The sequence below is a fragment of the Pongo abelii genome, chromosome 18 (assembly GCF_028885655.2).
Source record: "Pongo abelii isolate AG06213 chromosome 18, NHGRI_mPonAbe1-v2.0_pri, whole genome shotgun sequence".
Lineage (NCBI taxonomy): Eukaryota > Metazoa > Chordata > Mammalia > Primates > Hominidae > Pongo > Pongo abelii.
Window position 1 is genome coordinate 34535517 of NC_072003.2, and position 27189 is coordinate 34562705.

At 41.9% G+C, this 27189-nt stretch overlaps 1 protein-coding gene across 2 annotated transcripts; it reads right to left on the minus strand.

The window, feature by feature from the left end:
* LOC129050744 (cyclin-Y-like protein 1B) lies at nucleotides 1-26173 on the minus strand. Of its 2 annotated transcripts, XM_054533827.1 has the most exons (10): nucleotides 25472-26173; nucleotides 24113-24172; nucleotides 21721-21755; nucleotides 16300-16400; nucleotides 13276-13311; nucleotides 11134-11185; nucleotides 10424-10543; nucleotides 6168-6334; nucleotides 2388-2550; nucleotides 1-198 (listed from the first exon to the last, which is right to left on the minus strand). In XM_054533827.1, exons 1-10 carry the CDS (start codon nucleotides 25827-25829, stop codon nucleotides 85-87), a joined length of 1206 nt encoding a protein of 401 aa, XP_054389802.1. In that variant the 5' UTR covers nucleotides 25830-26173; the 3' UTR covers nucleotides 1-84. The 2 variants fall into 2 exon arrangements, with proteins under 2 accessions (XP_054389802.1, XP_054389803.1); XM_054533828.1 differs by lacking the exon at nucleotides 13276-13311.
* Nucleotides 26174-27189: the final 1016 nt, after the last annotated feature.

Sequence of the window (27189 nt, forward strand, 5' to 3'; positions counted from 1 at the left end):
TTTTGTTGTTTCTTTCAGCAGAAGTGATATTTTCTAGTCTTTACAGTTGAGAAGCTCAGGGTCTTTTAAGGCTAATTTCTCTCTTTAAGATAAGATGGCATTAGAGCACCGAATACCAATGAAGTTCATGCTGATAGCCCTTTTCATTGCAGCGGCATCTCGATGCAAGTCTTTGTATTCACACGGCCGTGACGTAGCCTAGGAAAGTAAATCAAAGAGAAAACAGGTATAATTTTAAAAAGGGCTCCAACTTATTATTATTTTTTTGAGACTGAGTCTCGCTCTGTCACCAGGCTGGAGGCAGTGGTGCGATCTCCACTCACTGCAAGCTCCGCCTCCCGGGTTCACGCCATTCTCCTGCCTCAGTCTCCCGAGTAGTTGGGACTACAGGCGCCTGCCACTGCACCCAGCTAATTTTTTGTGTTTTCAGTAGAGATGGGGTTTCACCATGTTAGCCAGGATGCTCTCGATCTCCTGACCTCGTGAACCACCCGCCTTGGCCTCCCAAAGTGCTGGAATTACAGGCATTAGCTACCACACCCGGCCAGGCTCCAGCATTTTTTAAAAGGCACCGCTGATGAGAAGCCACACATACAGATTCCTTTAGATGGTTCCTTTGCAGCTGCTTTGGCTGAGGTTTACAGGGTCAGGTTCTGAGGATGCTACTCCCTGCCCATTCACTAAGGTAATCTCCTTTAAGGGCTATGAATAGATTGCCAGAGCCAAGAGGAACTTACTTTATTAAGTTATTTTAAAATTGGGCTTGTCGCTTAATGATACAGTTACATAAAAAATAAAATAGGACTCCCAAATATTTCAAGAGTATTGTGACAAGATCCTAACAACAATATCATCTGCTACCTGTGCACCTGTTCCTTCAACATAATAAACATGCACTGGTGCCAAAAAATCAATTTACTCAGCGATTCAAATTCTACCCAATCTTTATTAGTTACTATATACTCAAAGCAAATTTTAATGAGACAGGTGTGTGCTGGGCTATTTTGGAACATCCAAGAAGTCTAATGACTGAAACACCATAAGGTGCTACTTTACTTGCACATTGTGGTAGAAAAATGTATTATTCCAAAGTACCACCAAGATACCAGAGAAAGTGCCAATTTTATATGTGTCTAGTTCAGTTGTAATTTTCCTGTATACTCACCAAGGGTCATAAGCCATAAATCTTACGTTGCCCCATGAAAGTTACCACTTTCATTAAAAACCCATGACCTTCCTACAGACAGTACTTGAAACACTGGCACCTTGTACAGTCTAAGTACAGGTCTCTCAGCCACTACTGCTTTGTCTAATAAACTCACGGGACTGCACTGTATTATATACAGTAGACAATGATGTAAGTTTCCAAACTGTGTAAGTAAAAGACAGTCAAGAGTGGTAAAGTGCATTGTGTATACAGATATAATTAGGAATACAATTGCATTTATTCACGTATTGTTGTCTGAATGGATAGAGGTTAAAAACAAAACCCATTAAAATCACATTAAATTTAATTAAAAATATTCTGAATTATGGTCATAGCAGAAAGAATATCAATAATTTTTTAAGAATATGGATCATTGGCTGGCGTGGTGGCTCACGCCTGTAAATCCAGCACTTTGAGAGGCCAAGGTGGGCAGATCACCTGAGGTCAGGAGTTCGAGACCAGCCTGACCAACATGGCGAAACCCCGTCTCTACTAAAAATACAAAATTAGCCGGGCATGGTGGCGCATGCCTGTAAACCCAGCTACTTGGGAGGTTGAGGCAGAAGAATTGCTTGAACCCGGGAGGTGGAGGTTGCAGTGGACCAAGATCGTGCCATTGCCCTCCAGCCTGGGCAACAAGAGTGAAACTCCATCTCAGAAAAAAAAAAATGTATATGGAGGATCAGTGGCTGGGCGTGGTGGCTCACACCTGTAATCCTGGTACTTTGGGAGGCTGAGGAGGGTGGATCTCCTGAGGTCGGGAGTTCAAGACCAGCCTGACCAACAGGGAGAAACCCCATCTCTACTAAAAATACAAAATTAGCTGGGTGTGGTGGCACATGCCTGTAATCCCAGCTACTCAGGAGGCTGAGGAAGGAGAATTGCTTGAACCCAGGAGGTGGGGGTTGCCATGAGCCAAGATCGTGCCATTGCACTCCAGCCTGGGCAACAAGAGCGAAACTCTGTCTCAAAAAACAAAAAATTAATTAATTAATTAATAAAGAATATGGATCCTTCTATAAACCATAACAGATAAGAAATATGATGCCAAAGAAATAAGCTCTTTGGTCTGTTAATTTTAAGGCTTTCATTTTCCTAATCACTACTTAATATGATTTTGTAACAGATGTTGGCTTTTGTGGCCAATGGAAAATTCCACTAAGTGACTTCACATCCTTACCTCCAGTTTCTGTGCTTTATCTTTGTGAAGAAAACCAAATAGAAAATACAGGTCATGGTCATTTGCCAAGGCATACAGATCAAAGTAATATTTTGTATAGACACTGGCAGATACATGAATATTAAACTCAAGTAGCTCCAAGAAACACTTCTCCATCTTGCTCCTAGGGGAGGAGAAACACAATAAAACCAACATAGGACAATTCTAGTCAAGTGGGTTAACTTAAAAAAATACCATTCTGAGCTACTAGGATGCTCTAAGTTCTGTTTTGAAACAAATAAAGGCTGCCTGGTCAGGTTCCTACACTAATGTCCAAACAAGACACAGCTGCTTGGGGTCCCTTCTGTATCCCAGCACCCCAAGTTTGGGATGAGGGAAAGGTGGAAGCCTCTTCTGCACTCCTGCTGCAGACTCGGGGCTCATTCTTGAGAGTTCCCTTAGGGCAGCTGCACAGCTCAAACTCCATGCTCACTCACGAGCCCCACAATAGCAATCACATGACAGGAATGATGGGTGCCATTTATTAGCTCTGAAGGACCTCCAGGCATTTTTACCAGGACAATAACAGGAAGGGGCTTACTGAAGTAGAGAAGCACCAACAGGAAGACTGGGCACATCACCATGGCAACAAATGGACCCATGGAGGGCCACCCTATTAGCTCAGAGGAGGAAAAACTCTAAGGCTACAAGAAGGATTCATCCCAAATAAATACATAACCAAGCTGCATTCCATGGCAAAAAGAATCTCCTTCCCTCTGCTCCAGCCCACAAGGCTATGTCAAGGGGGCATAAAGCAAGTTTCTGCTCACCTTAGTATTATGAAGAGTTGAAACTGCCACTATGACAGGGCAAGGATATGCTTTAAATTTTGAAAGGCAGAAAAATCAAGGAGAGACATTTTGGCTAGACTAAACCCATTTTATGATGTGATTTCTAGTAGGGCCCTGGCCTTATACGTGCAGTCTTGCTCCTGAGTTGGGAATGCAACCCTGAAGTGCTCAGCATCTGTCACCCCTGGCCAGAATGGGATTTGGGGGAGTTGAATACAGTGGGAGAGGAAAGGGCTGGGAGCTGTCCTCTGCCACATGGTCATCCAGCCGCCCTCACCAAGGCTAAATTAATAGGTACACAGTTAGAGTAAATCTGGCTGTTTTCAGAGTAACCCCTGTAATGAGTTAATTGCTTAAAAATGAGCAGTATCTGAACAATACATTTGGTTTCTTGGTTTGAAAGTTAATATTTTATTGAAAGTTTTTAATATTTTACCCACTGGCTAAGTCAACAAATGCTTGATGTTCTCCTGTAAGGGGGACAGTTAGACCACGAGCCAAGATGTGGTGATCTAATTTGCTGAATTTAAAACCCATCTGAACCTACTTCCAAAATTAATTTTCTCTTCACATCTCAATAAGTCTATAGAAATTTAAATATATATATATTTGAATTATATATATGTATAACTTGAATTATTGAATTAACTTCTAACCTCCAAGCTGTCCTTGTTGATTCCTAGGCAGAAGCCAAACTAACTTTGGGATGAACTTAGTTTATAGTTTAACTTTGAAACAAAGACGGTAGCAGCCTTTTCCCAAAACAAACCTGCTTCCTGCCTGGGGACTGGACTGCCTTTCCAGGACTAACAAATTAGCCACAAGATTAGAAATTATGTTTTAGGAGTCATGCGGCTGAAGGCTGCAAGAGTCTGAACCTCCCCATATTGCTCCTGGGAATAATATCACCATTGTAAAACCTAAGATCAGTGCTTGAGATACTTTGCAGGCCCTGTACTGGGATCAGGTGGCACCACTCCAATCAACAAACTTGGCTCATCTGGTTTTGTGGCCCCCACCCAGGAGCCAACTCAGTGCAGGAGGACAGCTTCAACGCTCTCTGATTCCATCTCTGATGCGACCAATCAGCACTCCCCACTTTCTGACAGCCTACCCACCAAATTATTCTTTAAAAAACAATCCCAGAGTTTTTGGAGAGGCTAATTTGAGTAATAGTAAAAGTGGTCTCCCGTACAGCTGCCTCTGCATGAACTAAACTCTTTCTCTATTGCAATTCCCCTGTCTTAATAAGTCAGCTCTGGCTAGGCAGCAGGCAAGGAGAACTCAGGAAGTCACAAACTGTGCTTCCTTCAAGGGACCAGTTTTCAAATGGATGACTATGAGCAAGGCCACTTTAGTGTTTGCAACATCCGAAGTACTTCTGTTAGTTTCAAATTCATTTGCGGTCACACTCTTTGCTAAAATCGCTACCAGAAATACCACCACGATCACTTGGTTTACACTATTAGCAAAGTGGTGGCAAAAATAGATTTTTGTTTTTGTTTTTGAGACGGGGTCTGGCTCCATCGCCCAGGGCTGGTGTGCAGTGATGTGATCACAGTTCACTACACCCTCAACTTCCCAGGCTCAGGCAATTCTCCCACCTCAGACTCCCAGGTAGCTGGGATTACTACAGCTGCCTGCCGCCATGCCTGGATAATTTTTTTTAAAAAATTTGTACAGACGGGGTTCACTGTGTTACTCAGCAGGTCTTCAACTCCTGAGCTCAAGCGATCCACTCACCTCAGCCTCCTGAAGAGCTGGGATAACAGGTATGAGTCGCTGAGCTCAGCCACAAAGGGGTCATTTTTAAATGTAGATATACACTGAGGTATATCTACAATAGACACTATATCTTCAATTGCAGACATACACTGAGGTGATTCAGAATGACAGTATTATCCGGAGTCATGGACAAAGGTCACAAAACTAACTTGTGCCACTGCCTGGAATGATCTTGATGGGCTGCTGCTGCTCAATGTGAACAAGAGCTGCTCCCTTGTCTTGCACAGATGCAGCCTGCACAGCTGTCCTCACTGTCCAGCGGGCACCCAGGAAGGCTCTGCTGGAAACACCTCCCTGCTCACCCTGCCTGCCAGCTCCAGGGCCCGTCCCTTCACGCAGTCATGAGGCCGGATTGGAAAGGAGTCCTGGTGAAGCTGTGTCGTGTTGGTGCATCTGGGAGGAACCCCATGCCTCTGCAAGGCTCCTCGCACTGTCATGGGCAACTCCAGACACCTGAGTGCTGCCGTGGATGTACCCATGGAGCCTTGTGAGTGTGGTGGGCACGGGGAGATGCCCCAGAAATGCTTTTCACACCACGGGAGGTGAACGTTGGAGCTTCTAACTCATCAGGCTGATTTCCAAACACATGCAACACTCTCAGTGGGGAGGGGCCAGGGCACAGAAATCTATGGCTATTTAACTTCATATCTCAAGGTTCCTATAAAAAAAGATCTTCAGATAAAAGGGGGAGGAAAGGACCAGCAAAAGCAACTACACAATGGGGGACTTAGGTTGAAGCTAAAACTTCTCCATAGTCCAGAGTCCTTAAGACCTTAACAGTGGCCAATTATTTCAAAGGCCAGATGTTTGCCCCTTAAAAAGGGACTGAAACTGGCAGATAGCTTCTAAAAACCTATAAAGATATTTACTGTACTGTGTCATTCTCATAGTACACTTGTAAGAGGTATGCCAAAAAACAATCAGAAAAATACTTTTCAGTTTATCCAGGAGGTTATTACAACAATAACACATCAAGACCTACCCATGAATGCCGGAAAATATAAACTGTTACACTAAAGCTAGATAGAGAGAAGTCTGTTGTCTTATGCCTATTTCCTTTATCTGCACAAGGAAACCTATAAAGATATTTTTTACAATGTTAACTTGGAGAGCAAATGAGGTATGGAAATTGGTTACACTGTTCGCCAAAACCTTACAAACTCACATGTTCTCAACTGCAATGTCCTCGGGACTCTGGCTGTCATCCACACTCCACAGACCACGATTTCTCCCAACCTTGGAGGCAAGAAGCATGGCTCCGAGGACAATCTTTTTCCAATTAGTAGGACAAAGATCGATGTTAGCATTAGTTAAAAGTCGTTCGATGTACACCTGCAAAATAGAGCGCTGCTCTTTGATTTCGGTTCAGATTAAGTGTGGTGATACGAACATTTAAGAATGAAAGATTTCTTCTGGTTTTGACCAGAAAATGCATGCCTTTTATTCTTATGTTCTGCAGAGACTTTGCTCAGACAAAGTAAGAGGCCAAATCACAGTCATAGTGAGAAACCTCTGCAGCCTACTCTGCCCATAGACATTTCCAGCCCAATTTCAGTCACAGGGATGACTGGACATCCCTGTGGGCATGAAGAGAGGCACCATTAACACCTTCACACTCATGAAAGGCAGCACAAACTCAAGCCCAGTGCAGATTAAGGTTGTTCAGGAAACACTCCAGTGCCGTCCGTGTGTGGCTTCACACCTGGCTGGCAGGTAGGAATTTTACAGGTGTGCCATGCTTGAAAATGTAATGCCCAAGTGATACTGAGAACACTGCTGTCTTCTCCTTTTCTTTTTTTTTTTCAGATTAAATATTTCATTTCTATTCTAAAGAATATTCCAGTTAACTAACCCACTCTTGGGACACCAGCTGAGGAACTGCAGGTCATGAGCACTTCCCAATGCCTGCCGTGAAGACAGCATGACAAGTGCAGGTCTCTGTGGCTCAGAAATAATCTCCATATTCAGTGCCTTGATAAGGAACGCATGTGTGTGAAAGGAGGGTCCTGCTCACAGCCCCTATTTTCCATGTCTCCACAGTCACTTCATGAAAACTCACTTCTTGTCCTACAGTATCTGCATTCAGTCAATTCTGTTGGTTTTTAGGTAGAGACAGCTGTCGGCCTCTGTATCCCTGGGGTTCCTCTCAACCTGCCAAGCAGTTTGTGAGACAATCTCAGAAAGTATTTTCTATCTTTCCAATCTCTATCCTATAAAGAACTGGGCGAGGGACCAGCTGAGTGAAGGTTACAGAGGTGAGCTGTGAGGCATTGCTACCCCAGATGGTGCTCTGCAGAAGAGTATGCCTCTATGCTACTTGACGTCTTTGCATCAAGACCAAAGGAGAACAGTTCATTTTAAGAGCGTTCATTTATTGTCTGAAGGTTATAGATTGGAGGCTCAGATCTGGCAATGTTCTCCAAACTCAACTGTGTTTTCAAAATCAAATGGCTCTTGAACATGATATGTTCTTATGAGAGATTCTGCTCCCTTTCCCCCTAACTCCGCACTATCGGGTATCCTAGGAATGACCCTCCCTCCCAGGGTTCAACTCCACAGGACTCATTAGAGAGCACTTAAACAGCATTGGTGAGGCCTCACCTTCCTGTCACCTTTACTGGTAAGCTGGACCTGCTGACACTCACTGATACCACTTGCCCTCCTGGGTCAGTGAGAAAGTTCCTTTTTTAACACCAACTCTTCTATCAGCACAGTGGATCCCATCCCACATTTGTAGAATACTGTTCCCCAAATCACCTCTTCTTGAAGACTTTCTCCCTCTCTGCCAGAGATTTCCCCCAATACAAATGTGTTTCCTATTCCCATCCTGCTCCCCATAGCTCCCCAGGGGCATCCTCTCATTTGCTTACAGCATCAGGCCCTGTTGCCAGCTCCTCACCTCCCATCTCTCATTAACCCACCTCACCCACCCCCATCACTTGCCTGAGACTCCTCTTGCTGAGGTCCTCTGAGTCTTGACACCTACAAACCAGAGCCCTTCACCCTAAGGCTCCACTCCCCAAGCTGGCCCTAATCTTGTCCAGGGAATTGCCATTGGCCTAGCCCCTGGGGACTAATACTTACATGTGAGTTACCCTGTTCCAAGCTGTGTGCAATCCCTCTATGCCTACCTTCACTGGTAGCCTGCCTGCTTCAGATTCTGAGCCACCATGGGTCACGGCTCACCTATATCACCCTAGTTGCTTCTTGGTCCTCTTCTCTGCCCCAACCTTCCTCCCAGCTGTGGTCTACTCTCCCCAAAGCAGTCGCCATAACCTCTTCAATTAAGAACACTGCACTCCCCTGCTCAAGATCTACCATGAGTGCCCCCATCAAACTGGTTGAACTCCTTCCCATGGCCTGCAAGCCAAAGGGCTCTGTGAGCTGTGGCACTGCCTGTGCGGCCTCATCTCTTCTGTTCTTTCCTTCATTCCTCTCACCATGCGGGGTCCTGTTGTTTGTTCCTTGAACACACATGAAACGTGTTCCTGTCTCAGTCTTTGCACTCATCCCACTGCCTGCCATGCCAGCACTCCTTATCGTCCTCACTTTATAGTCAGGTCACTGTTCAAATGTGACCTCTCTAGAGAGGCTCTTCCTGATCATCCTATCTGAAATAGTGAGCCCCTCCCGTCACTCTGTCTTTATCCTGCTTTATCATTTTGCTATTTTCCATAACCTAAAAAAAATGCTTTCCTCATTACAACATAAGCTCATAAAGACAAGGACTGTGTTCAACCTGTCCTTTTCTCTACCCCAGCACTTAGAAGAGTGGGGAAAGGGTCGGCATCCAGGGGGTGTTTATGGAACGGACAACTTCTTGCAACATTTAGCACTGTGACCACAGCCTTTCCTATCTTGAACCGTTTGTTCTTCTTTTATTATCCTCTCGTGCTCTTCCTCCTCCCACTCTAGCCACTTTACTGGAGGCTTGTCCCTTACATGCTGGTTGTCCTTACACAGCTATCTTCTGTCCTCCTTTTCTTTTCCTTTTTAGAGATGGGGACTTGCTATGCTGCCCAGGCTGGACACAAACTCCTGATCTCAAGTGATTCTCCTGCCTCGGCATAGATGGGACTATAGGTGTGTCCCACCATGCCCGGCTTCTCCACTTTCATTCTAAACACTTTCTCTGCATTTGAGCAGCTACTTTCTTTCCTTTGAGACAGAGTTTCGCTCTCGTTTCCCAGCCTGGACAGCAGGGGCACGATCTCGGCTTACTGCAAACTCCGTCTCCCAGGTTCAAGCGATTCTCCTGCCTCAGCCTCCTGAATAGCTGGGATTACAGGTGCCCACCACCACACCCAGCTAATTTTTTGTATTTTTTAGTAGACAGGGTTTCACCATGTTGGTCAGGCTGCTCTCGAACTCCTGACCTCAGGTGATCCGCCTGCCTCAGCCTCCCAGAGTGCTGGGATTACAGGTGTGAGCCACTGTGCCCAGCCTTGAGCAGGTGCTCTTACTCTTCATTCCTTATTTCCAGTTCAGATTCATGCTTCAGTCCCAATGATCCAAATGTTGACTGCACACAGCCAGTCTGCTATCTTACAGTAACATCAAATTTAGCCTGTCTACAGTGAACACGCCCTTCTTCCAATCCAGCTTTCCCTCCAGCATCAGCTCTCTCTCTCTCTCTCCAGCTGGAAGTTCCACTCCTGCTTCCTGCCAGCAGGTGCTGAGCATTCCAAATGGCCTGCAGCTCGATGAAGAGGCCTGCGTCTGATCCAGTGCCCATGGAGGGGTTTCTATGCAGGTGCCCAGCAAAAGCCTTCTCTTCTAAGCTCTAGCCGGATGCTAAAGGAGAGGGTACTTACTGCTCTAAGTATCTTTTCTCTCCTGGCTGCATGGTTGACATTCCTCTACAGGTTAGTGTAGGGAGGGGTAAACCAATCCCAGCCATCTGAAAAGGACTTCATATTCAGAATGAGTCTCACCACAGGAATTCTGTGAGAATGATGTAGAGGTAAGGATACAGCTGCGGCTTAGCAGGCTATCTAGCGAAGCCTGTGTCCAAGTCTTACTGGTACCAGATTCCTGGGCAATTTATGGAGCAGGCACAAGAGGTCAGCAGGAACAACAAAGCATTCAGAGCAGCAGCTCCCAGTCACAGCATGCATCAGAAGTGCCCAGGGAATATGGCCTGGGACTCAGCTTTGATCTGCATTGGAATCTGTTGAAGGAGAAACCAGAAATCTCTCCTGCTGCCTTTAATAGCATTTATTCTCTGATAAGAAAAGCAATGGCATCATTTTAAACCGTAATGATGATTAAACTCAAATATGTGTATTTACTTTGCTTGCACAGGTTTCTCTTAAAAGATCTGATGATAATTCCAGGAATCTACTTTTAGTTAGAAACACGGCCATACCCTGTGTAGGAGACCAGTTGTTAAAGATGCTTTATAGATAGGAAATATCTTACCAAAGCTATGATTGCACATGGAGCTGTTAGTTTTATGACTAGAAAAAGAGTACAGAAATATCTGAAAATACAGTTGCGTTCGGGATCATGCTCGAAGGATTTCCCTGGAGCCTTTCCTTGCTGAAAGAAGAAAAAAGGCAACATAAATATCCACTCAAGAAAACTTTTTAAGAACTCTTAAGATGGCAGTGTTCACATTTGTGCCCACGTGTCCCTTACAAAAATTTTGATGGGATAAATGTCTTTTAATTTTAAAAATATAAACAGCAGGATCTTAAAATATTTTTGGTTTTCTGCAAACATAGGCCCTATGGTAGCCCTGTGGCTATCATATGTGAAGAAGGAAGTTTTTAAATTTTTATAGCATTTAAACTGATTTAAATTTAAATTGTTTTCTAGTTCTATTCACAGAGATTGTGCATATTTGTCAGGACTATTTACAAATATTTATATTGCTTGGTGCTATAGAAAATTATTTTTTTAAATGACACATTTTGTTATTTGGATGGTATATTTACTCCCCTTAGTGCACTAATTAAACAAAGCTACAAGTCAGCTCTTACTCCAGCATGCCCACTTGACAACACTCCTTATATAAGATGATTAGACACAACAGAGGGAAGACTTAAAGGTGGGTGATTTTGACTTCAGCATGAACTAAATACAACTCTATGAGACAAAAATGGAACCTCAAACAAAGTGACACTTACTGGAAGTGGATGTATTGGCTCGTCAAAAATAGCCAGAGATCTATTTGCATATCTATAAAATAAGAATGTGCATTTATGAAATTAATTCGGGAATTGTTAACATCTTAGTAAAGTAACTGCTGGGAGTAGGGCATGGAGGGTGGAGGGAGACACACCTTGTTTGCTTTGGGAAAATTTGTTCACCAAAACAGTTTTTGCAAATTTTTCTCCTGGATCCTGGCCTTCAGAGGGTTTCTTGACCTCTTTTTCTTCAGCACATAATGTCCTGAACTGTGAAGTGTTTTCTACATTGATGAGCCAGACTTGCCTTTAAATATTGACTCCCACTAACAGGCAATGGTAATAAACTATATCTATTTTCACTCCTCTAACCTCATGCTGGAACACAAGAACATTTTATGAAGCAGTAGTGGTTGCCAATAAAGTTTTTAGAACTTTTAATAAATGTGAATGAGATTCAGATTTCCCAAATCTTCCTGTAGTATACATCTATCATATTTGTTTAAGTGGTTTGAGTTACAAACTCAGTTGCCTTTTTATTTTAAAAGAGGCCAGTCTTTAATGGACTTTAAAAAACTAACACATTGTGTGCTCATTTAGGAAACCAGTGGTTCTCCAAATGTGGTTTGTGGACCCCTGAGATTCCCTAGGAGGCCCATAATGTCACAACTTTTTTTTTTTTTTTGAGACAGGCTTTTTTCTTTCAGCCAGGATGGAGCACAGTGGTACAAACATGGCTCACTGCAGGCTTGACTCCCTGGGCTCAAGCAATCCTCCTGCCTCAGCCTCCCAAGTAGATGGGATGAAATGTGCACACCACCATGCTCAGCTAATTTTTAATTCTTTTTTGGTATGGATGGGTTCTTGCCACATTGCTCGGACTAGTCTCAAACTCCTGGTCACAAGTAATTCTCCCACCTTGGCCTCCCAAAGTGCTGGGGTTACAGGTGTCAACCACCACCTATGGCCCTAAATGTTCTTATAAGAATACAATTCAACCTGAGAAACTGATTGAAAATAAAACATAAGAATAATTTATTGCTTTCTAAAAGTAGTAAGACATTGCTTGCTTTCTCACTGTTCAACACTTGTAATGATTGCATAAAAGCAAAAGTGGGTAAAACTGCTGGTTTCTCAGTGTGAATAAGGGCCGTGGTACCAAATTATACTAGAATTCATTCCACTCTTCACTGCCCCTTGCAGTTTTTGTTAAAGTAGCCTGCTTCACTTAAGAATGTCCTTGATGAAACAGTAAAAATTAATGTTGTTATTAAATCCTGAACTCTCTTTTTAGTATTCTAAGTAGGAGGTTCACATAAAGCACGTCTGCATGCTGAAGTATGGTCATGTTAAAGAAAAGCACTTGTGATTTAATTGTGAGCTGAACAAGCCAATTTTTCACAGAACACCATTTCTATCTGAAAGTATGACTGACTATCATTCTCAAAAAGAAGTCAAGTGACTCTGTCATTTCAAGGAAAATAACAAGTATTTGTTGTGTATAATAAAGCTAATGCTTTCAAGCTAAAAATCAGGACTTGGAAAACACATACCTACTACTGTGAGCTTGACAGCATGTAAATATTTGAAGACATTTTTATAATCATTGTGATACTAATGAAAGTGAGTTTTTGACACTATAGATGAACATGAATTAATATTTTCCAAATAGCCAATGCATAATATTATAAAAGCTGGTAAGCAGAAAGATTCATTTATTGTACAAGAAAGATCAGTGAGTATTAGTGAGTATTAGTGGAATGAATTCATCGATATGTACAATCCCATTATAACTATTTTAATAAATCAGCACTTGTGAAGTTTTGGTGTGGCTAAAGAATACCCACAATTACCTGAAAGCTTTAAAAATACACATTTTTCCTACTATATATTTGTATGAGGCTAGTTCATCTTTTTCTTTCTTCTTTACAATAAATTGCAAACAAGACATAAACAAATACATTTTGAGACCCTCAATAATTTAAGAGATAAAAGAGTCTTACAAAAACCCACAAATGATTCACTTTAATACTGTAAAATAAACACTCTACAGCTTATGTCTACAGTTATGACCTAACAGCGTGTGTCATATTATACAAAGTGATGAGCTGGAGTAACAAGGCAGGTTTTCAAAGAGCTCACCTGTGCTTTATGTTGTAATATATTGCCAAAGTCACACTGTGGAGGGAAAAATATATTTGTAAGAACTGATTTTATCATTTGTTTGGCCTGAAGATACGTTTTTAAAAGGGGGAGGAGGGAACCCCCTCAGTGGCCCTGAAATCGTCTTGTTTGAAACAGTACTGTATGAGCACTTTTCTTTTGTTTTAGCTCTCTGGCTTTATAGCGAAAATAGGAGAACCAAAATGCTAGGCAATATGCTGTTAGAAGATGTTTCTGCTGATGGTTATTATATATAAATAATTACATATTTTCCCTGTCATTTGCTCTCCCATCCATAGAACCTTTCATCCTGTGCAAATCACTTACATCTATGTGTACATATGCTTCTATTTACGCCATACAGTAATGTTTTGCTTTTTAAGTGGCTAAGCGCTGCATTTCAGCTGATTTAGTTCACCATCACCTACTCACCCATTTGTCATTATTTCCATAAAAGCACATAATGAATGTGCTTTACACCAAATAAAGTAATTTAAAATCACCTGTGCATAATTATTAGCAGAAAATTTATTAGTAAACATAATGCACACAAAAATTAATGACACTTTTAGCTCTCCTGATATAAGCAGCACTAAACACACAGTGTAACTCTGCATCATACAATGTTCATGACAGATATCTCCACATTCGTTTAAACAAAATATTGGTGAACAAATACAACTCTTCAGATGTATGTTACTGTGGTCCTAAGTCATCCTCAGATGGTGTGTGTCAGCAAACAGGGGCTTCTCTTGGATAAGTTCTGTGCTTCCATTTGCCCTCAGCATTTAAAGTGAGGTTCAGAATAATTTGAGAAGGCAAATTTGAGTTGTAAAAAGTAGGCCTTAAAACATTATGAGTATCTAAGATGGATATTTCTATAGTGCCTCAAACAGTTTCATCTCCAAATTGATTTCAAAATCACAGAATTTGAAGTTACATGCTGAAAAGACCACTGAACCTTACATGACACTCCATGAACCACCCATTTTACAAATAAGAGAACCAAGGCTTCAAACTGATTTGCCCAAGGTCCCCACATAGTGCTTTTGTGAACTGCAGGTGTTCATGAAACACTAGAGTAAGGTTTAAATTTAAGCATATGCACACATACATAGAAATGACTTGCACAGATGAAAGGCTCTATGGGTAGAAAGAAGAGCAAATGACTGGGAAAACATGTAATTTATACATGAGAACCATCACTCCTCCATGCAAAGGAAGCCATGGCCCCCATGTTTGCTGCACACTGGATCACCCAAGGAGCTTTAAAAATGGCCTTACTGCCAGCTGGAGACATTCTGATTTAATTTGCATTGGGTATGATTTGGGCATCAGGGTTGTTGGCAAATTTCCCCAGGTGATTCCAATGTGCAGCAAAGTTTGGGAATGACTGAGTTAGGGTTAAGGTCAGAATCATCTGGGATGTTTTTGTCCATATAATGATGCCTCACATACTTAAACATTTTTCTAAAAGGCTTGTGAGTGCCCAGAGATGGAGGGAATGTGGAGCTGGGAAGATGCATGTGTTTGCAGACATATTTTGAAGAAACATGTATATGTGATTCTAATATGGCTCACTCATCCCTTTGAGAACAATGGACTACTAACTATGAAAAACATTTTTCAAAATCTTTCCAAAAAGCCAATTTGCTGTATTAATTTGCTCAGTAAACCTTCATTTCATCAGAAGTAAATATATCAAATGATCCCTTCTAAAATTGGAGAGCAAATTAAAACTAACTGTACTTCAAAAACAGACTTCTAGGCCAGGCGTGCTAGCTCCTGCCTGTAATCATAGCACTTTGGGAGGCTGAGTTGGGTGGATTACTTGTGCCCAGGAGTTTGAAACCAGCCTGGCCAACACAGGGAAACCCTATCTCTAAAAAAGAAAAAAAATCCTATTTTAAAGAAACTTGTAAGAATCAGACTATGCTGGAAGAAAAAGCAGAACCTCTACTTGTTTCAGCAAGGTGAAGCTTAAAAACTAGTTTGGAATTGCATACTGAAACATCAGAATCTTTTGAAATCAGAAGAAACTAGGGACTCTAGCCAAAACAGAGGCTGTTTACTTAGGGCTGAATACAAACATTAGGTGATGACTCCATAGAGTCCAAACCTCAGGGTTTTAGACATGGGTGGAGTCCAGTTCCTGCTGAAACAGAATTTGATCTCGATAATTGTTATACATGAGAGAGGAAAGTGACATTATTATGAGCATAAATTTACCATTTTTAATTAAAATGGAAATTACTGACAAATTAGCTTAAAAAGCTAGTACATTAGAAACAAAATTAAGCTTGTAAGCTAGTCACGTTTATAGACTGGAAAGTTAAGTTAGGGATAAGGACATTAACAGGCTAAGACAGTAGTTCTCAAACTGTTTTCCCAAAAATCAACACTCATAATCTAAGGAGATGTTAATAATATTCCCTGGACACCTCCAATGGAAGTGGGCTTTGTTGTGACTTTTTAAATAAACTTGAACCCATCGTTCAAGGGTGTTTTGAAAAGGCATGTCTGATTGTAGCCTATGAAGTGCTCACGCATGATGGGAAAATGTAAATGCAGATACACTATGGTACCACTGGAGGACAAGCCGTTCCTTCTTCCAAGAGTAGTTTCCAAAGTAGTACCCATCGTCTTAGCCCTGTAGCCCATAAAGAACTAATAATTTTTCCCAGAAACATCCAATAAAAGGTGCTTCTCCTTCCCATTAGGTTCAACACTCTCATAACATGAATGCATCGAATAAATAGCTATGCTTTTTCTGGGATTGCTTATTTGCTATCTGGCTTTTCCTTCTACCACACAGCATTGAAGGTTAAAAGAGAAACAGAAAATTCACATTTAGGTCCCAGAAATCCATATATCATTGACATCAATTTCTTAAACTGCTTGCTGTAAAGGGCAACCAAATGGCTGAAATGACAGAGGATGGCCGTGATGCTTTTAGCATAGGGGGGTCTGTTACTTGGCCCTTGGCAGCCTCGTTGTACTCACCTTTCTAGTGTGTGTCTAAGATCAGGCTGGCTGACTGTGCTGTTACCTAGCAATATGGTGGAACATGAGGAGTATTTTCTGTCAAGATGCCATGGAGGTATCTGAAGGAGAAGGAAGATAGAGAAAAATGTTTACAGCAGGCTGAACCTACAAAAGTGTGGGCTTTTTTCCTTAGTCAAAATGTCAAACAATAAAGCATTAAGGTATTTCTTACGCCCCATGACCTGCCTGAGTGTGGTACCGTGAGCAGCTCTATGGGAAACTCATTGGAGGTGCTTAACTTCCGCAGATGATGTTTGAGGAATGGGTTATAAAATGCCGCCCTTGCTATGATACCAATCATCAAACCTGGCAAGCCTCTATTATGAACTCCCTTTATAAATAATGGGAAAAGTTTAAAATAACATTTCGTGTTTTTTTATTATGCAGTAAAAGGCAGCTGAGATTTTCTATTTCTGTTATTCATTAACTACAACAAAATGTCATACATTAAATAATATTGGCACAAGACCATTTTTATTGCAGTAAATAAAGACCTCATACTACATTCACTAAGTTACTAATCCTAAGTGTACTCATTCAAGAGACAGTGTGATGGAACCAGCGTTTTAGAGTCAGAGACCCTGTGTGCCAGGGCTGCTCAGTGACCAAACAAGTGAGGGGCTATAGGTCTCTCTGGGCCTATTTCCTTGGGGGAAGATAGAAAAAGTACTGCTTTAAGACTCTCTCACATCTAGAAATCAGATGATGAAAACAACTACGGGAATTTAACTTTCACTTCATGTTTACGTAAGACTGCTATTACATGACTCAAATGAGAACTTCCGAGAATACTTTACATTCATTTCAAAAGTTGATTGATTTTATTCTGTAAGTTATTTGACACACATCATGGCACTGTCCTGCCTCATTCATGCTGCTCTCTGCCCGGAATACCTATTTCTTTCCCCCTTGTCCCAGCAAGCTTCACCTCCTCTGCCTTCTGGGATCCCTCTGCCAGCAGCCACATCACAAAACACTTCCGGTTTTGTGTACTCGTCAGTCTAATTCACTGCGTGTTACATGATAGCAATTGCCTGCAGAAGATCCCCCTGGTGAGAAAGTAAGCCTCTCCAGGGTAGGGAGGGCCCTTCCTCTCCTAACCGCAGCTGCTGAGCACAGAATGTGGGAGAAATTCAGGAGTTCAATAAATGCTTGACAAGTTATTTAAATCAGTTACAATTTGGAAGGTAAATCTTCCTACAGTTACAAATCGGTGAAAATTTATCTGCAGTGCTATCAGAGAGGTGACAGTGAACCTTTTGAGCCCTCTAGAAAATAAACTATCTCTAAAACACTTTAAAAGTATCTGTTCACTTGTCAAGAGTGCAATAGCCACTATGGAAACTGCCTCATTTATGTTAAGAAAATGCATTTCCTGGCCGGGCGCGGTGGCTCACTCCTGTAATCCCAGCACTTTGGGAGGCTGAGGTGGGTGGATCATGAGGTCCGGAGTTCAAGACCAGCCTGGCCAAGATGGTGAAACCCCGTCTCTACTAAAAATACAAAAATTAGCCGTGTGTGGTGGCAGGCATGCCTGTAATCCCAGCTACTCAGGAGGCTGAGGCAGAGAATTGCTAGAACCCGGGAGGTGGAGGTTGCAGTGAGCTGAGCTCATGACACTGCATTCCAGCCTGCGTGACAGAGCAAGACTCTGTCTAAAAAGAAAAAAAAAATGCTCTTCCTTAAAAATAATGGCAGTAACCAAATCCTAGTCATCAAATAGTTGAAGAGATCAATAGCATTATTTAAAACCACAAAATACCAATTATTGTAGCTTTAAAAAAATAACTCAGATGAGCCTTCCTTCCTCCTATTGGGATATGCTTGTCTACATCATGTTATCACACTCTTCCATCAGGGTCTCCCACAAGTACATGAAAGACAGGGTAGGGAGAAGATCTAGTGGTTGTTTATAAAAGTACACAGTATTTAAAAATTGCCTGTAGCCAATAATCAGAAATATCCATACAGTCTAACACCATTTTGCTTGTTTCAGATGATTTTTACTATGAATTCACTTACTACTTAACAAAAATCCCAGATGTTTTTGAACAATATTACTATTTGAAGGACCAAATTCTCCTTCAAGGTAGAAATGTTTTAACTCTAGCTAAACTCTTATGTCTCTTAAGCTATTCTATTAATGTATATATTTTACATTAACAGTGTATGTGTGTCAATGTACATACTATTATTGCCTCAAAAAACAAATATAGCATGAAAAATGAAAATGGACTCATTGAGATACTTTCATTCAAAGTCAAAGAAGGTATCCCTTAAGGTCACTACTATTAGGGGTAATATAGCATAATACTACGCCATAACAAAAGTTGTTTCTGAGGAAAAATCCATATATGAGAATAAAAAGAACAGAAAAAAATGCACCAAAACATAGACTAGTTGGTACAGCTTTAGGTGATATCTGTCCCCATTTTGTTCTATTTAAAATTTCATATAAGGAACACATATCGGTTTGTGGTTTTTTTTTTTTTTTTTTTTTTGGAAGTCTTTCTCTGTTTCCCACCCTGGAGTGCAGTGGCCTGACTCAGCTCACTGCAACCTCCGCCTCCCAAGTTCAACCAATTCTCCTGCCTTGGCCTCCTGTGTAGCTGGAAATACAAGCGAGTGCCACCATGCTGGGCTAATTTTGGCCAGGCTGGTCTCGAACTCCTGGCCTCAAGTGATCTGCATGCCTCAGCCTCTCAAAGTGCTGGGATACAGGTGTGAGCTACCATGCTGAACTCTCAAGACCACGTTTTTCTCCCCATTTTTTTTACAAGACATGTTTTAGATATTTTTAAAATAATGACTTTTAGCTAACTTAAAAATTTCTAACACTTTGTGCACTAACAAAAACAGCTCCATCTATGTTGCACAGCAATGGGACCACATGGCATGTATGGAGTTTGAATAGAATTCTTACACAAGGCCTGAGTGGAAAAGTGTAATATGCTTATTGGAGGTATAAATAGAAATTGTCTGAATTAATATCATAATTATGTTGAATTTAAACTTAGATTTACACTTACATAAGGGTTCTAAATTTGGATTAAATATGATGGATTGACCAGAAATTTATTTTCTCTTCCTTCTGAAATCTCATTAGCATTAGTCATAAAATAAACATTATACACAGGACCAGGAGACAGGATTGACGGCACATGATTCTGAGTCAATGCTGCAAGCTGAAAAGCAGATAGAGGAGTGGCAACTGACATGGAAGCACAGCTTTGGAGCTGACAGGGAGTGACTGGAACAGAAACAAGCAATCTTGTTTGTTTTGAAGAACCCAATCCAGGCTCTGAAATCAGAAGCACATGGTACCTGGGAAGGTAGGGTGAAACATACAACAGAAGCCAGCAAGGTCAACTGTAAAGCTGTGCTTAGAGACCCAAGTCCACCTCCCCTCCCATCTTATAAGGAATTTGGATGTGTATTATCTGGATATATTATACCTGAGGGTTTCTGGGCTCAGAGCTACTAGGGCTGAAACCTAGGAAATGGGATTAAATTGCACACACAAATGGAAACTCCACCTTCCTTCTCAACCCTGCTTCTAGAAAGCCAGCAGCCATGCTTGCACTGCCCAGGCAGAAAATTAGGAGACCCTTCTCGGAAGAAAACTGAACCATTGTAAAGAAAATACCCTCATACTCTCATATAATACACTGATGTCCCCCAAAAGAAAAGCTGGCTTGACCTCAAAATCCCCACAATGAGACCCCTTAGTGAACAAAGGTCCTGCTTCCAAATAGAAAAAGTCTAAGACCACCACCCATCTGAGAGAAGCCTTCAATGAGAGATCAAAACAACAGGAAAAAGGAAGTCTTGGGACCAGTAAAAATTCTGGAGCAAAACTTTTTTTAAAAAAATCTTAAAATACCCTTAAGGAGATAAAAAAAATTCAATAGAAGGGTTAGCACAGAAAGTCAAAGAATCTCTAAGAAGCAGAACAAAAGACAAACTGGAAAATAGGAGGGCAAGAAATTAAAGATCAATGCAGAAATACTGGTCTAAGATGCCCAACATCTGAATCATAAGGATACTAAAATAATAATAATAAAACAGAGAAAATAAGAAAATTCTCTAAAAGAGATAGTCTGCAGGCTTAATGGCCGCAATAAAATAAAAGGTCCCCACAAAGCTGTATTGTACAATTTCAGAATCCCAGGAATAGAGAAGATCCTAAAAAGCTCAAGAAATGTAAAAATTGGTTACATATGATGCATCACACAAAGGCAATAGTTTCAAGAACAGTATAATGAAAACACAATAGAGAAATGTCTTCAGAGCCATGAAATTTAGTTTTCACTCTAGAATTTTATACTCTATAACAAAGGAGGGGTTTTGAGAGAGGCTAGATCTCTATACATGTGTGTCCATGAGCCTTTCCTCGGAAACCGCTCCAGCACCACTGGGGAGTAACACAAGGCAGAGGGCAATGCACAGTCTAGGACTCACTGATCCAACATGAGTGGGCGCAGAAGAGTTCAGAGAGGGCTCCCAGGCAAACAGGCCCAGGACAGCCGAGGGAAACATAGTCTATCCTGGAGGAGGATAACCAAAGGCCAAGGAAAGTTGCTCCAAGAAAAAACATGCAACATATGTTTTAGCAGATCAAACATTATTTTTGATAGGCATGTGACAAATGTTACAACACTTGGGGAAGAATAGCTGTCAAAAAAGAGGCAAAGGAACATAGTCAGAAAATTAATTCCATACACAAAATAATGAAGGATATGAAAGCAAAGAGGCCAGCTGGGGGGTAATGGTCGCATTTGGCTTTATGAGCTATCATGGGCTAGGAAAAGGGGAGTTATCTGGGAGAAGTACAGAAGCGTTCAGATTTCAGAAATACTTAAGAGAAAAAATGAAGGATGTACAAGGAGGAGGCACAGTCAGAACACTATATGACTCAGCAGTGAATAATATGTGCTTACCCATAATCATGTAAATATCAATGAGTGATTTAATTAAAAATGTGTTACAGGTGGAAGAAACAGAGAGAGAAATAAGGTCACAGTGGAGTGAGGAAGCTACGCTTTCACCTGCTATGACAGGAAGTCCGCAGAAAGTGTTGAAGAAAGTGGACTTAGCTATTTTTAATTTTATTTGAATACAAAAGATTAAATATTTAAGGCAGATATTTATATCACAACCAAATTGTGTAACTTAAATGTCAGACACCCTTAAAAATGGGCACAGTAAGCTAAAGACTTTCCTGCATAAATCTGATACTTAGGAAAATAGAAGAGATTTAAAAATTCCATCAAAAAAGGATCATGCTAACAGCACTGGCTCCCTGTTAAATATTTACAGAATCATGACAGATTTTTAATTCAAACAATTAATTTGTTAACTTTTCAAAAGCTTACTTACATAATATAGGTGAGAGCTCCTCCTCTTTTCTTGCACTAAGAATGAAAAAATAACTAATCAATTCCGGTATAAATACCATAGAATAAAAGTAGTTGCTGATCATCTGATTATCACTATATAAAGATAAAATTCCATTTTTAAAAATTCTTACCAACAGAATTTATAATTTAAATAATCTGGCATGATGAATCTCGTAAAGTAAAATCTAAAAATATAGTTTTACTTTTTGACCTAACAGCTATTTTATTACACAAAAATGAAAGAATCCCCATGTACACAAGGAAAGGCAAAACAAATTAGGCAAGTGTGTGCCCTGAAAATCTCATGTTGAAATGCAGTGCCCAGTGTTGGAGGTGGGGAAGTGTTTGGATCACAGGGGCAGATCCCTCATGAATGGCTTAGCACCATCCCCTTGGTGATGAGTGAGTTCCTGCTCTGAGTTCATGCATAATCTTCTTGGCTTTTTGTTACTGTTGTTGTTGTTCTCAGATGGGGTCTCACTCTGATGCCCAGGCTGGAGTACAGTGCCATGATTATGGTTCACTGCAACCTTAACCTCCTAGGCTCAAGTGATCCTCCCACCTAAGCCTGCGGAGTAGCTGCGGCTGCAAGCACGCACTGCCACACCTGGCTAATTTTTAAATTTTTTGTAGAGACAGGGTCTCACTATGTTGGCCACAGCTGGTCTCAGACTCTGGCCTCAAGTGACCTGCCTGCCTCAGCCTCCCAAAGTGCTGGAGTTACAGACATGAGCCACCGCACCTGGCCTGATCTGCTTGTTTAAAAGCAGGTGGCACCTCTCACTCTCTCTTGCTCCTTCTCTCACCATGTGAGAGATGCCTTCACCTTCAGCCATGATTATTAGGTTCTTGAAGCCCTTGCCAGAAGCAGATGCAGCACCACACTTCCTGTACAGGCTGTAGAACTGTGAGTCAATAAAGCCTCTTTTCTTTATAAAGTATCCAGTCTCAGGTATTCCTTCAGAGAAATGCCAAAATACAGGACAGATGAGAAATTTAACTAATAAAAAATTTACCTATTGTATGTCTGAACCCCTAGGCAGTAGTGTTTTCTGATTCTACATTTACACATAGCTTACTTTCATTACCAGGATGTAATAGCTGACAGCTCTAAGAACCAGTTTCTGGCCAGGAGCCAATCTCCAGATGCACTAGAATCCCTGCAAGCATCCCAAATTACTTATCGGTCATCTACTAATATGTTACCAAAAAAATTAATGGGTCTTTACACAACTGAAAAGTAGCCTCTCTTGAACTCCAATGTTAAAATGAGTGTCCAACCTAATTGAACATGGTATCCTCAGCACACAAAATCATTTTTTTCTAATACAGGTCCAAAGAATAAAAGCTACAAGGGGGACTTGGGCCACACTTTGTTCTCCACAATGCCTCCTCCTTTGAAGTTGAACTGGTCTCACTGACACACATTTCTCACTGCTGAAGAGACAGGGGCATGGGGTAGGTTTTCTTCTACTTCCATGCACTCTATGTGTGAGAAGCCCATGGCTCTAGAAGAAACTGAGAAATACAACAATCCTAACCAGAAGTTACCAGCTCAAGACAGGCAAAGTCCACACAAACTATGAAAACGCAGGGGAGAAACCCATTTTTTATTGTGCTGCATTACTTCAGATGTTATTATAGAACCCCCACTTCTTGTATTCTTTACTGGTGAAAATAACTGAAAAACATGGTGTATGGCTTTTTTTGAAAATAAAGTAAGATTTAGCAGAATGTTACAAAAAATAAGCAGGAGTACAGAAAACTCCTACAGTTCTAATTCTCATCCTAAAACAAGCAGGATGTGGAAACTTTACACTAGTTTCACACACTAAGGCTAACCTGGAAAACAGCACAGGCCATGTTTTCATTTCCATTACATTCGAATGAATAAGTTCTGAGTAGCATGAACATGGATGTGATACGCTCATGTGGTTAGAGCACTGTGTAAAAAGGAGGCCAAAATCACAGATCCAATCTAGAACAATGGATTCTTTTGATTTGTTCAAGTGAAATCTAAGCTGTAGCCTAAATCCTATCACTCATCATTAAAATGTACTCTTTGGAGCAAGCGAAAAATGGCAAAGATATATGAAGAAAAAGGCATAAATCCATGACTACTACATTAAATCATGTGGCCAATTAATTGCATTGATAACAATGTCACCAATTGTGTAAACACAAAGTCTGCATGTTTCTATGAACAGTGACAACTAAAGGAATTTATGTCACACATTAAAATAAGACAAGTAAATATACGAAAATTTGAAAATTTTTTAACTAATATCTGAGTTCCTCTAAATATGTTCTGTAATACACAAAACAGAAAGTTTGTAGTTTTTTGCTTGGAGGAAGAAACAATATTGTCTTACCACTCATTTGATATTTTCTCAGGAAGAGTGTGCTTTCCCTTGGATGGTCAGAAGCAAAATCTGTAGAGGAAGAAGAAGGAAAAATGTAATAGTTTAGGTGAGTAGAAAAGATTCTTTGTAAAGCTACACATCCATTTTAATCACTTTTAACAGTCTTGAGAAAAGTTTTTAGCAATAAATGTAAAGAAAATAAAAGCCACAATGTCCCAATTCTACTGGAGAATGCAAAAATCACAGAAGTTCTCCACGTATGTGGAATAAAACCAGGCTGTTTCTGGGACTTCTTGTTAAAACTTGCACCTAAACTGATGCAACTTGTATATGAATCATACACATGCCTTCCTCCTTCTACTTATCAAATATACCCACCCTCCTCTATGCTGCTATTAGGAGCTCATTTCAGGGAAAGTCTCAAGCAGCAAGTGATGCTGTGGTCAATTAGTGTCAGACACCGGCTCCATATATCAAATATGTAAAAACAAAGAGCTGTTTTGGGCAAAAAACAATTTTGTAAAGAGACAAAGTCTCACTCTGTTGTCCGAGCTGGAGTGGTGCAATGGTGCCATGGAGCCAGCACAGCTCACTGAAGGCTCAAACTCCTGGGCTCAAGTGATCCTCTTGCAGCTGCGACTATAGGTGCAAGCCACCACAGCTGGCTAAGTTTTAACCATTTTTTTTTTTTTTGTAGAGACAAGGTGATATATATGTGTTATAAATCCTAAGGAATGATATAAAGAGTCTATTTTGGGCTCTCATCCAACACTACCCATCTACTACCTAGTGTGTAAAACCACTCAGAGCCTTACCTTACACCACCAAACAAGGAAAAACTTTCACAAGTACTTGCATGCTTTATGTATAAAGGTACAACTCATTCACATACTATCTTTGTTCATTCTTTCACAATTTTTGAATATTCCAAGAGTACAGTACTTTCCAGTTACAAAGGCACATTCATCATGAAGCTTAATTATTCTAATGTTTAAATAAATTGAGAGGCCAACCAAAGTTTAAATAGAAGAGCTGTAAGACACTTCCTCTATAGGAATGAAATCTGTAGTGTACATTTTCTATTTTGAAAACTTAGTTTTTGGCCAGCCTCCGGAGATGAGAAAGGGGCCAGAACTGGGCACTGGGGTAGGGAGGAGGAGAGAAACCACCAGATGCTGCAAGGAAAAAGAATTGGGGGTCGGGGGGAGGGTGGGCAGGCACGAAGCAAGGCCAGTCCTCCTGCCTGGTCCGGTCCCTGGGCTGGGGGCAGGAGGGAGGAGCCCAAGGCTGTGGATGCCTCTAGCGGGGACCTTGCGTCAGTGACGGGCAGAGGCGCGCCTGAGGGCACAGTATCAGCCGCCTCCTTACCTTTGGGCATCCCCTGGTCGCTGATATGCTGCAGGTCATGGCCCTTTTGGGCTCCGAAATCCGACGGAGCAGGCTCTACAGCAGTGGGGTGTGGCGCTACTGCCACCTCCACCTCCGTGATGTTGTAGCTGCAAGGCGGTTCTGCCCACCGCACCCTGTGCTGTCTTTGCTTGGGGCTGGCATTAGGGAGCAGCATGTTCCATCTGTGGCGGCTCCGCTCTTCTCTGCCTTGGCCTGCACCTTTGCTTGACGCTGCCTCATAGATGTCAGCGCTGCAGGACAGCTCTCCAGACCTCCTGCGCTGGCCCCGCTTGGGGCTGGCGTTGGTGCACAAGCAACAGCTCAGCGTGTTCCCCATGGGGTAGCTCGGCTCCTCTCCAGCAGCTTGGGCCTTCCCTTGCTTCCAAGTCTGCAGAGCTCAGCACTTCCACGTCTTCCCAGCAAAGGTACGCTGGCAGGGCCAGCCCCTGGCAATGGGGCTGCACCCCACTAGCAGCCTGCACCTCGCCTCAGACGCCTCCCCTGAGCTGACCTGTCTGCATGGGTCCCTTGGGAACTTGCTTGGTTTATTTAGAATGGGTCTAGATGCAACAAGCTGTAATTGCAAGGAAGAGAGCACAGACGGAGCTCCTCCTCCTTCCACTGCTTCCCACCAACTGAAGGAGGTTGCCCTGCCAACCACCAGAGCTCCCTCCTGGTTCTCAGGAACCAATCAGGCCCAGAGTCCCTTCCACGCGCCCCCGCCTCCATTGTGATGTGGGAGCCTAGGCACGTGGCTCACTAGGCCCCGCCCTGCTGGCAGCCCTGCCCCCACCTTTCATTCATTGCTGGCTGCTGGGAGCTTTCGGAATTGTCCACTGTGAGGAAGATCTTATGGTTTCAACAAAGGAAGAGGCTTATGTAAAAGAAAACCAGGCCAGGCGCGGTGGTTCACATCTGTAATCCTAACACTTTGGGAGGCCGAGGCAGGGGGTCACGAGATTAGGAGATTGAGACCATCCTGGCTAACATGGTGAAACCCCGTCCCTACTAAAAATACGAAAAAAAACCAAAATAGCTGGGTATGGTAGCATGCACATGTAGTTCCAGCTACTGAGGATCTGAGGCAGGAGAATCACCTGAACCCGGAATGCGGAGGTTGCAGTGAGCCGAGATTGCTCCACTGCACTCCAGCCTGGGTGACAGAGCAAGACTATGTCTCAAAAAAAAGAGAATAGAAAAGAAGAGAAGAGAGGGGAGGGGAGGGGAAAGGAGGAGAGGAGAGGAAAGAAAACCACCACATAATAAGATTTTAAATGTGATCCTAATTGCTTTTATTTATTTTTTTTTTTAGATGGAGTGTCACTCTTGTTTCCCAGGGTGGAGTGCAATGGCACAATCTCAGCTCACCATAACCTCCACCTCCTGGATTCAAGTGATTCTCCTGCCTCAGCCTCCCAAAGTGCTGGGATTACAGGTGTGAGCCACCATGCCCAGCCTGCGATTTTTTTTTTTTAAGAGACAGGGCCTCACTTTGTCACCTGGGCTGGAGTACAGTGGTGCAATCATAGTTCACTGCAGCCTTTAACTCCTGGTTTCAAGCAATCTTCCTACTTCTACCTTCTGAGTAGCTGGAACCACAGATGTGTGCCACCATGCCTTCCTAATTTCTAAAATTTTTTAGAGATGCGGTCTTGCTATGTTGCTCTAGCTGGTCTCAAACTCCTAGCCCCAAGCGA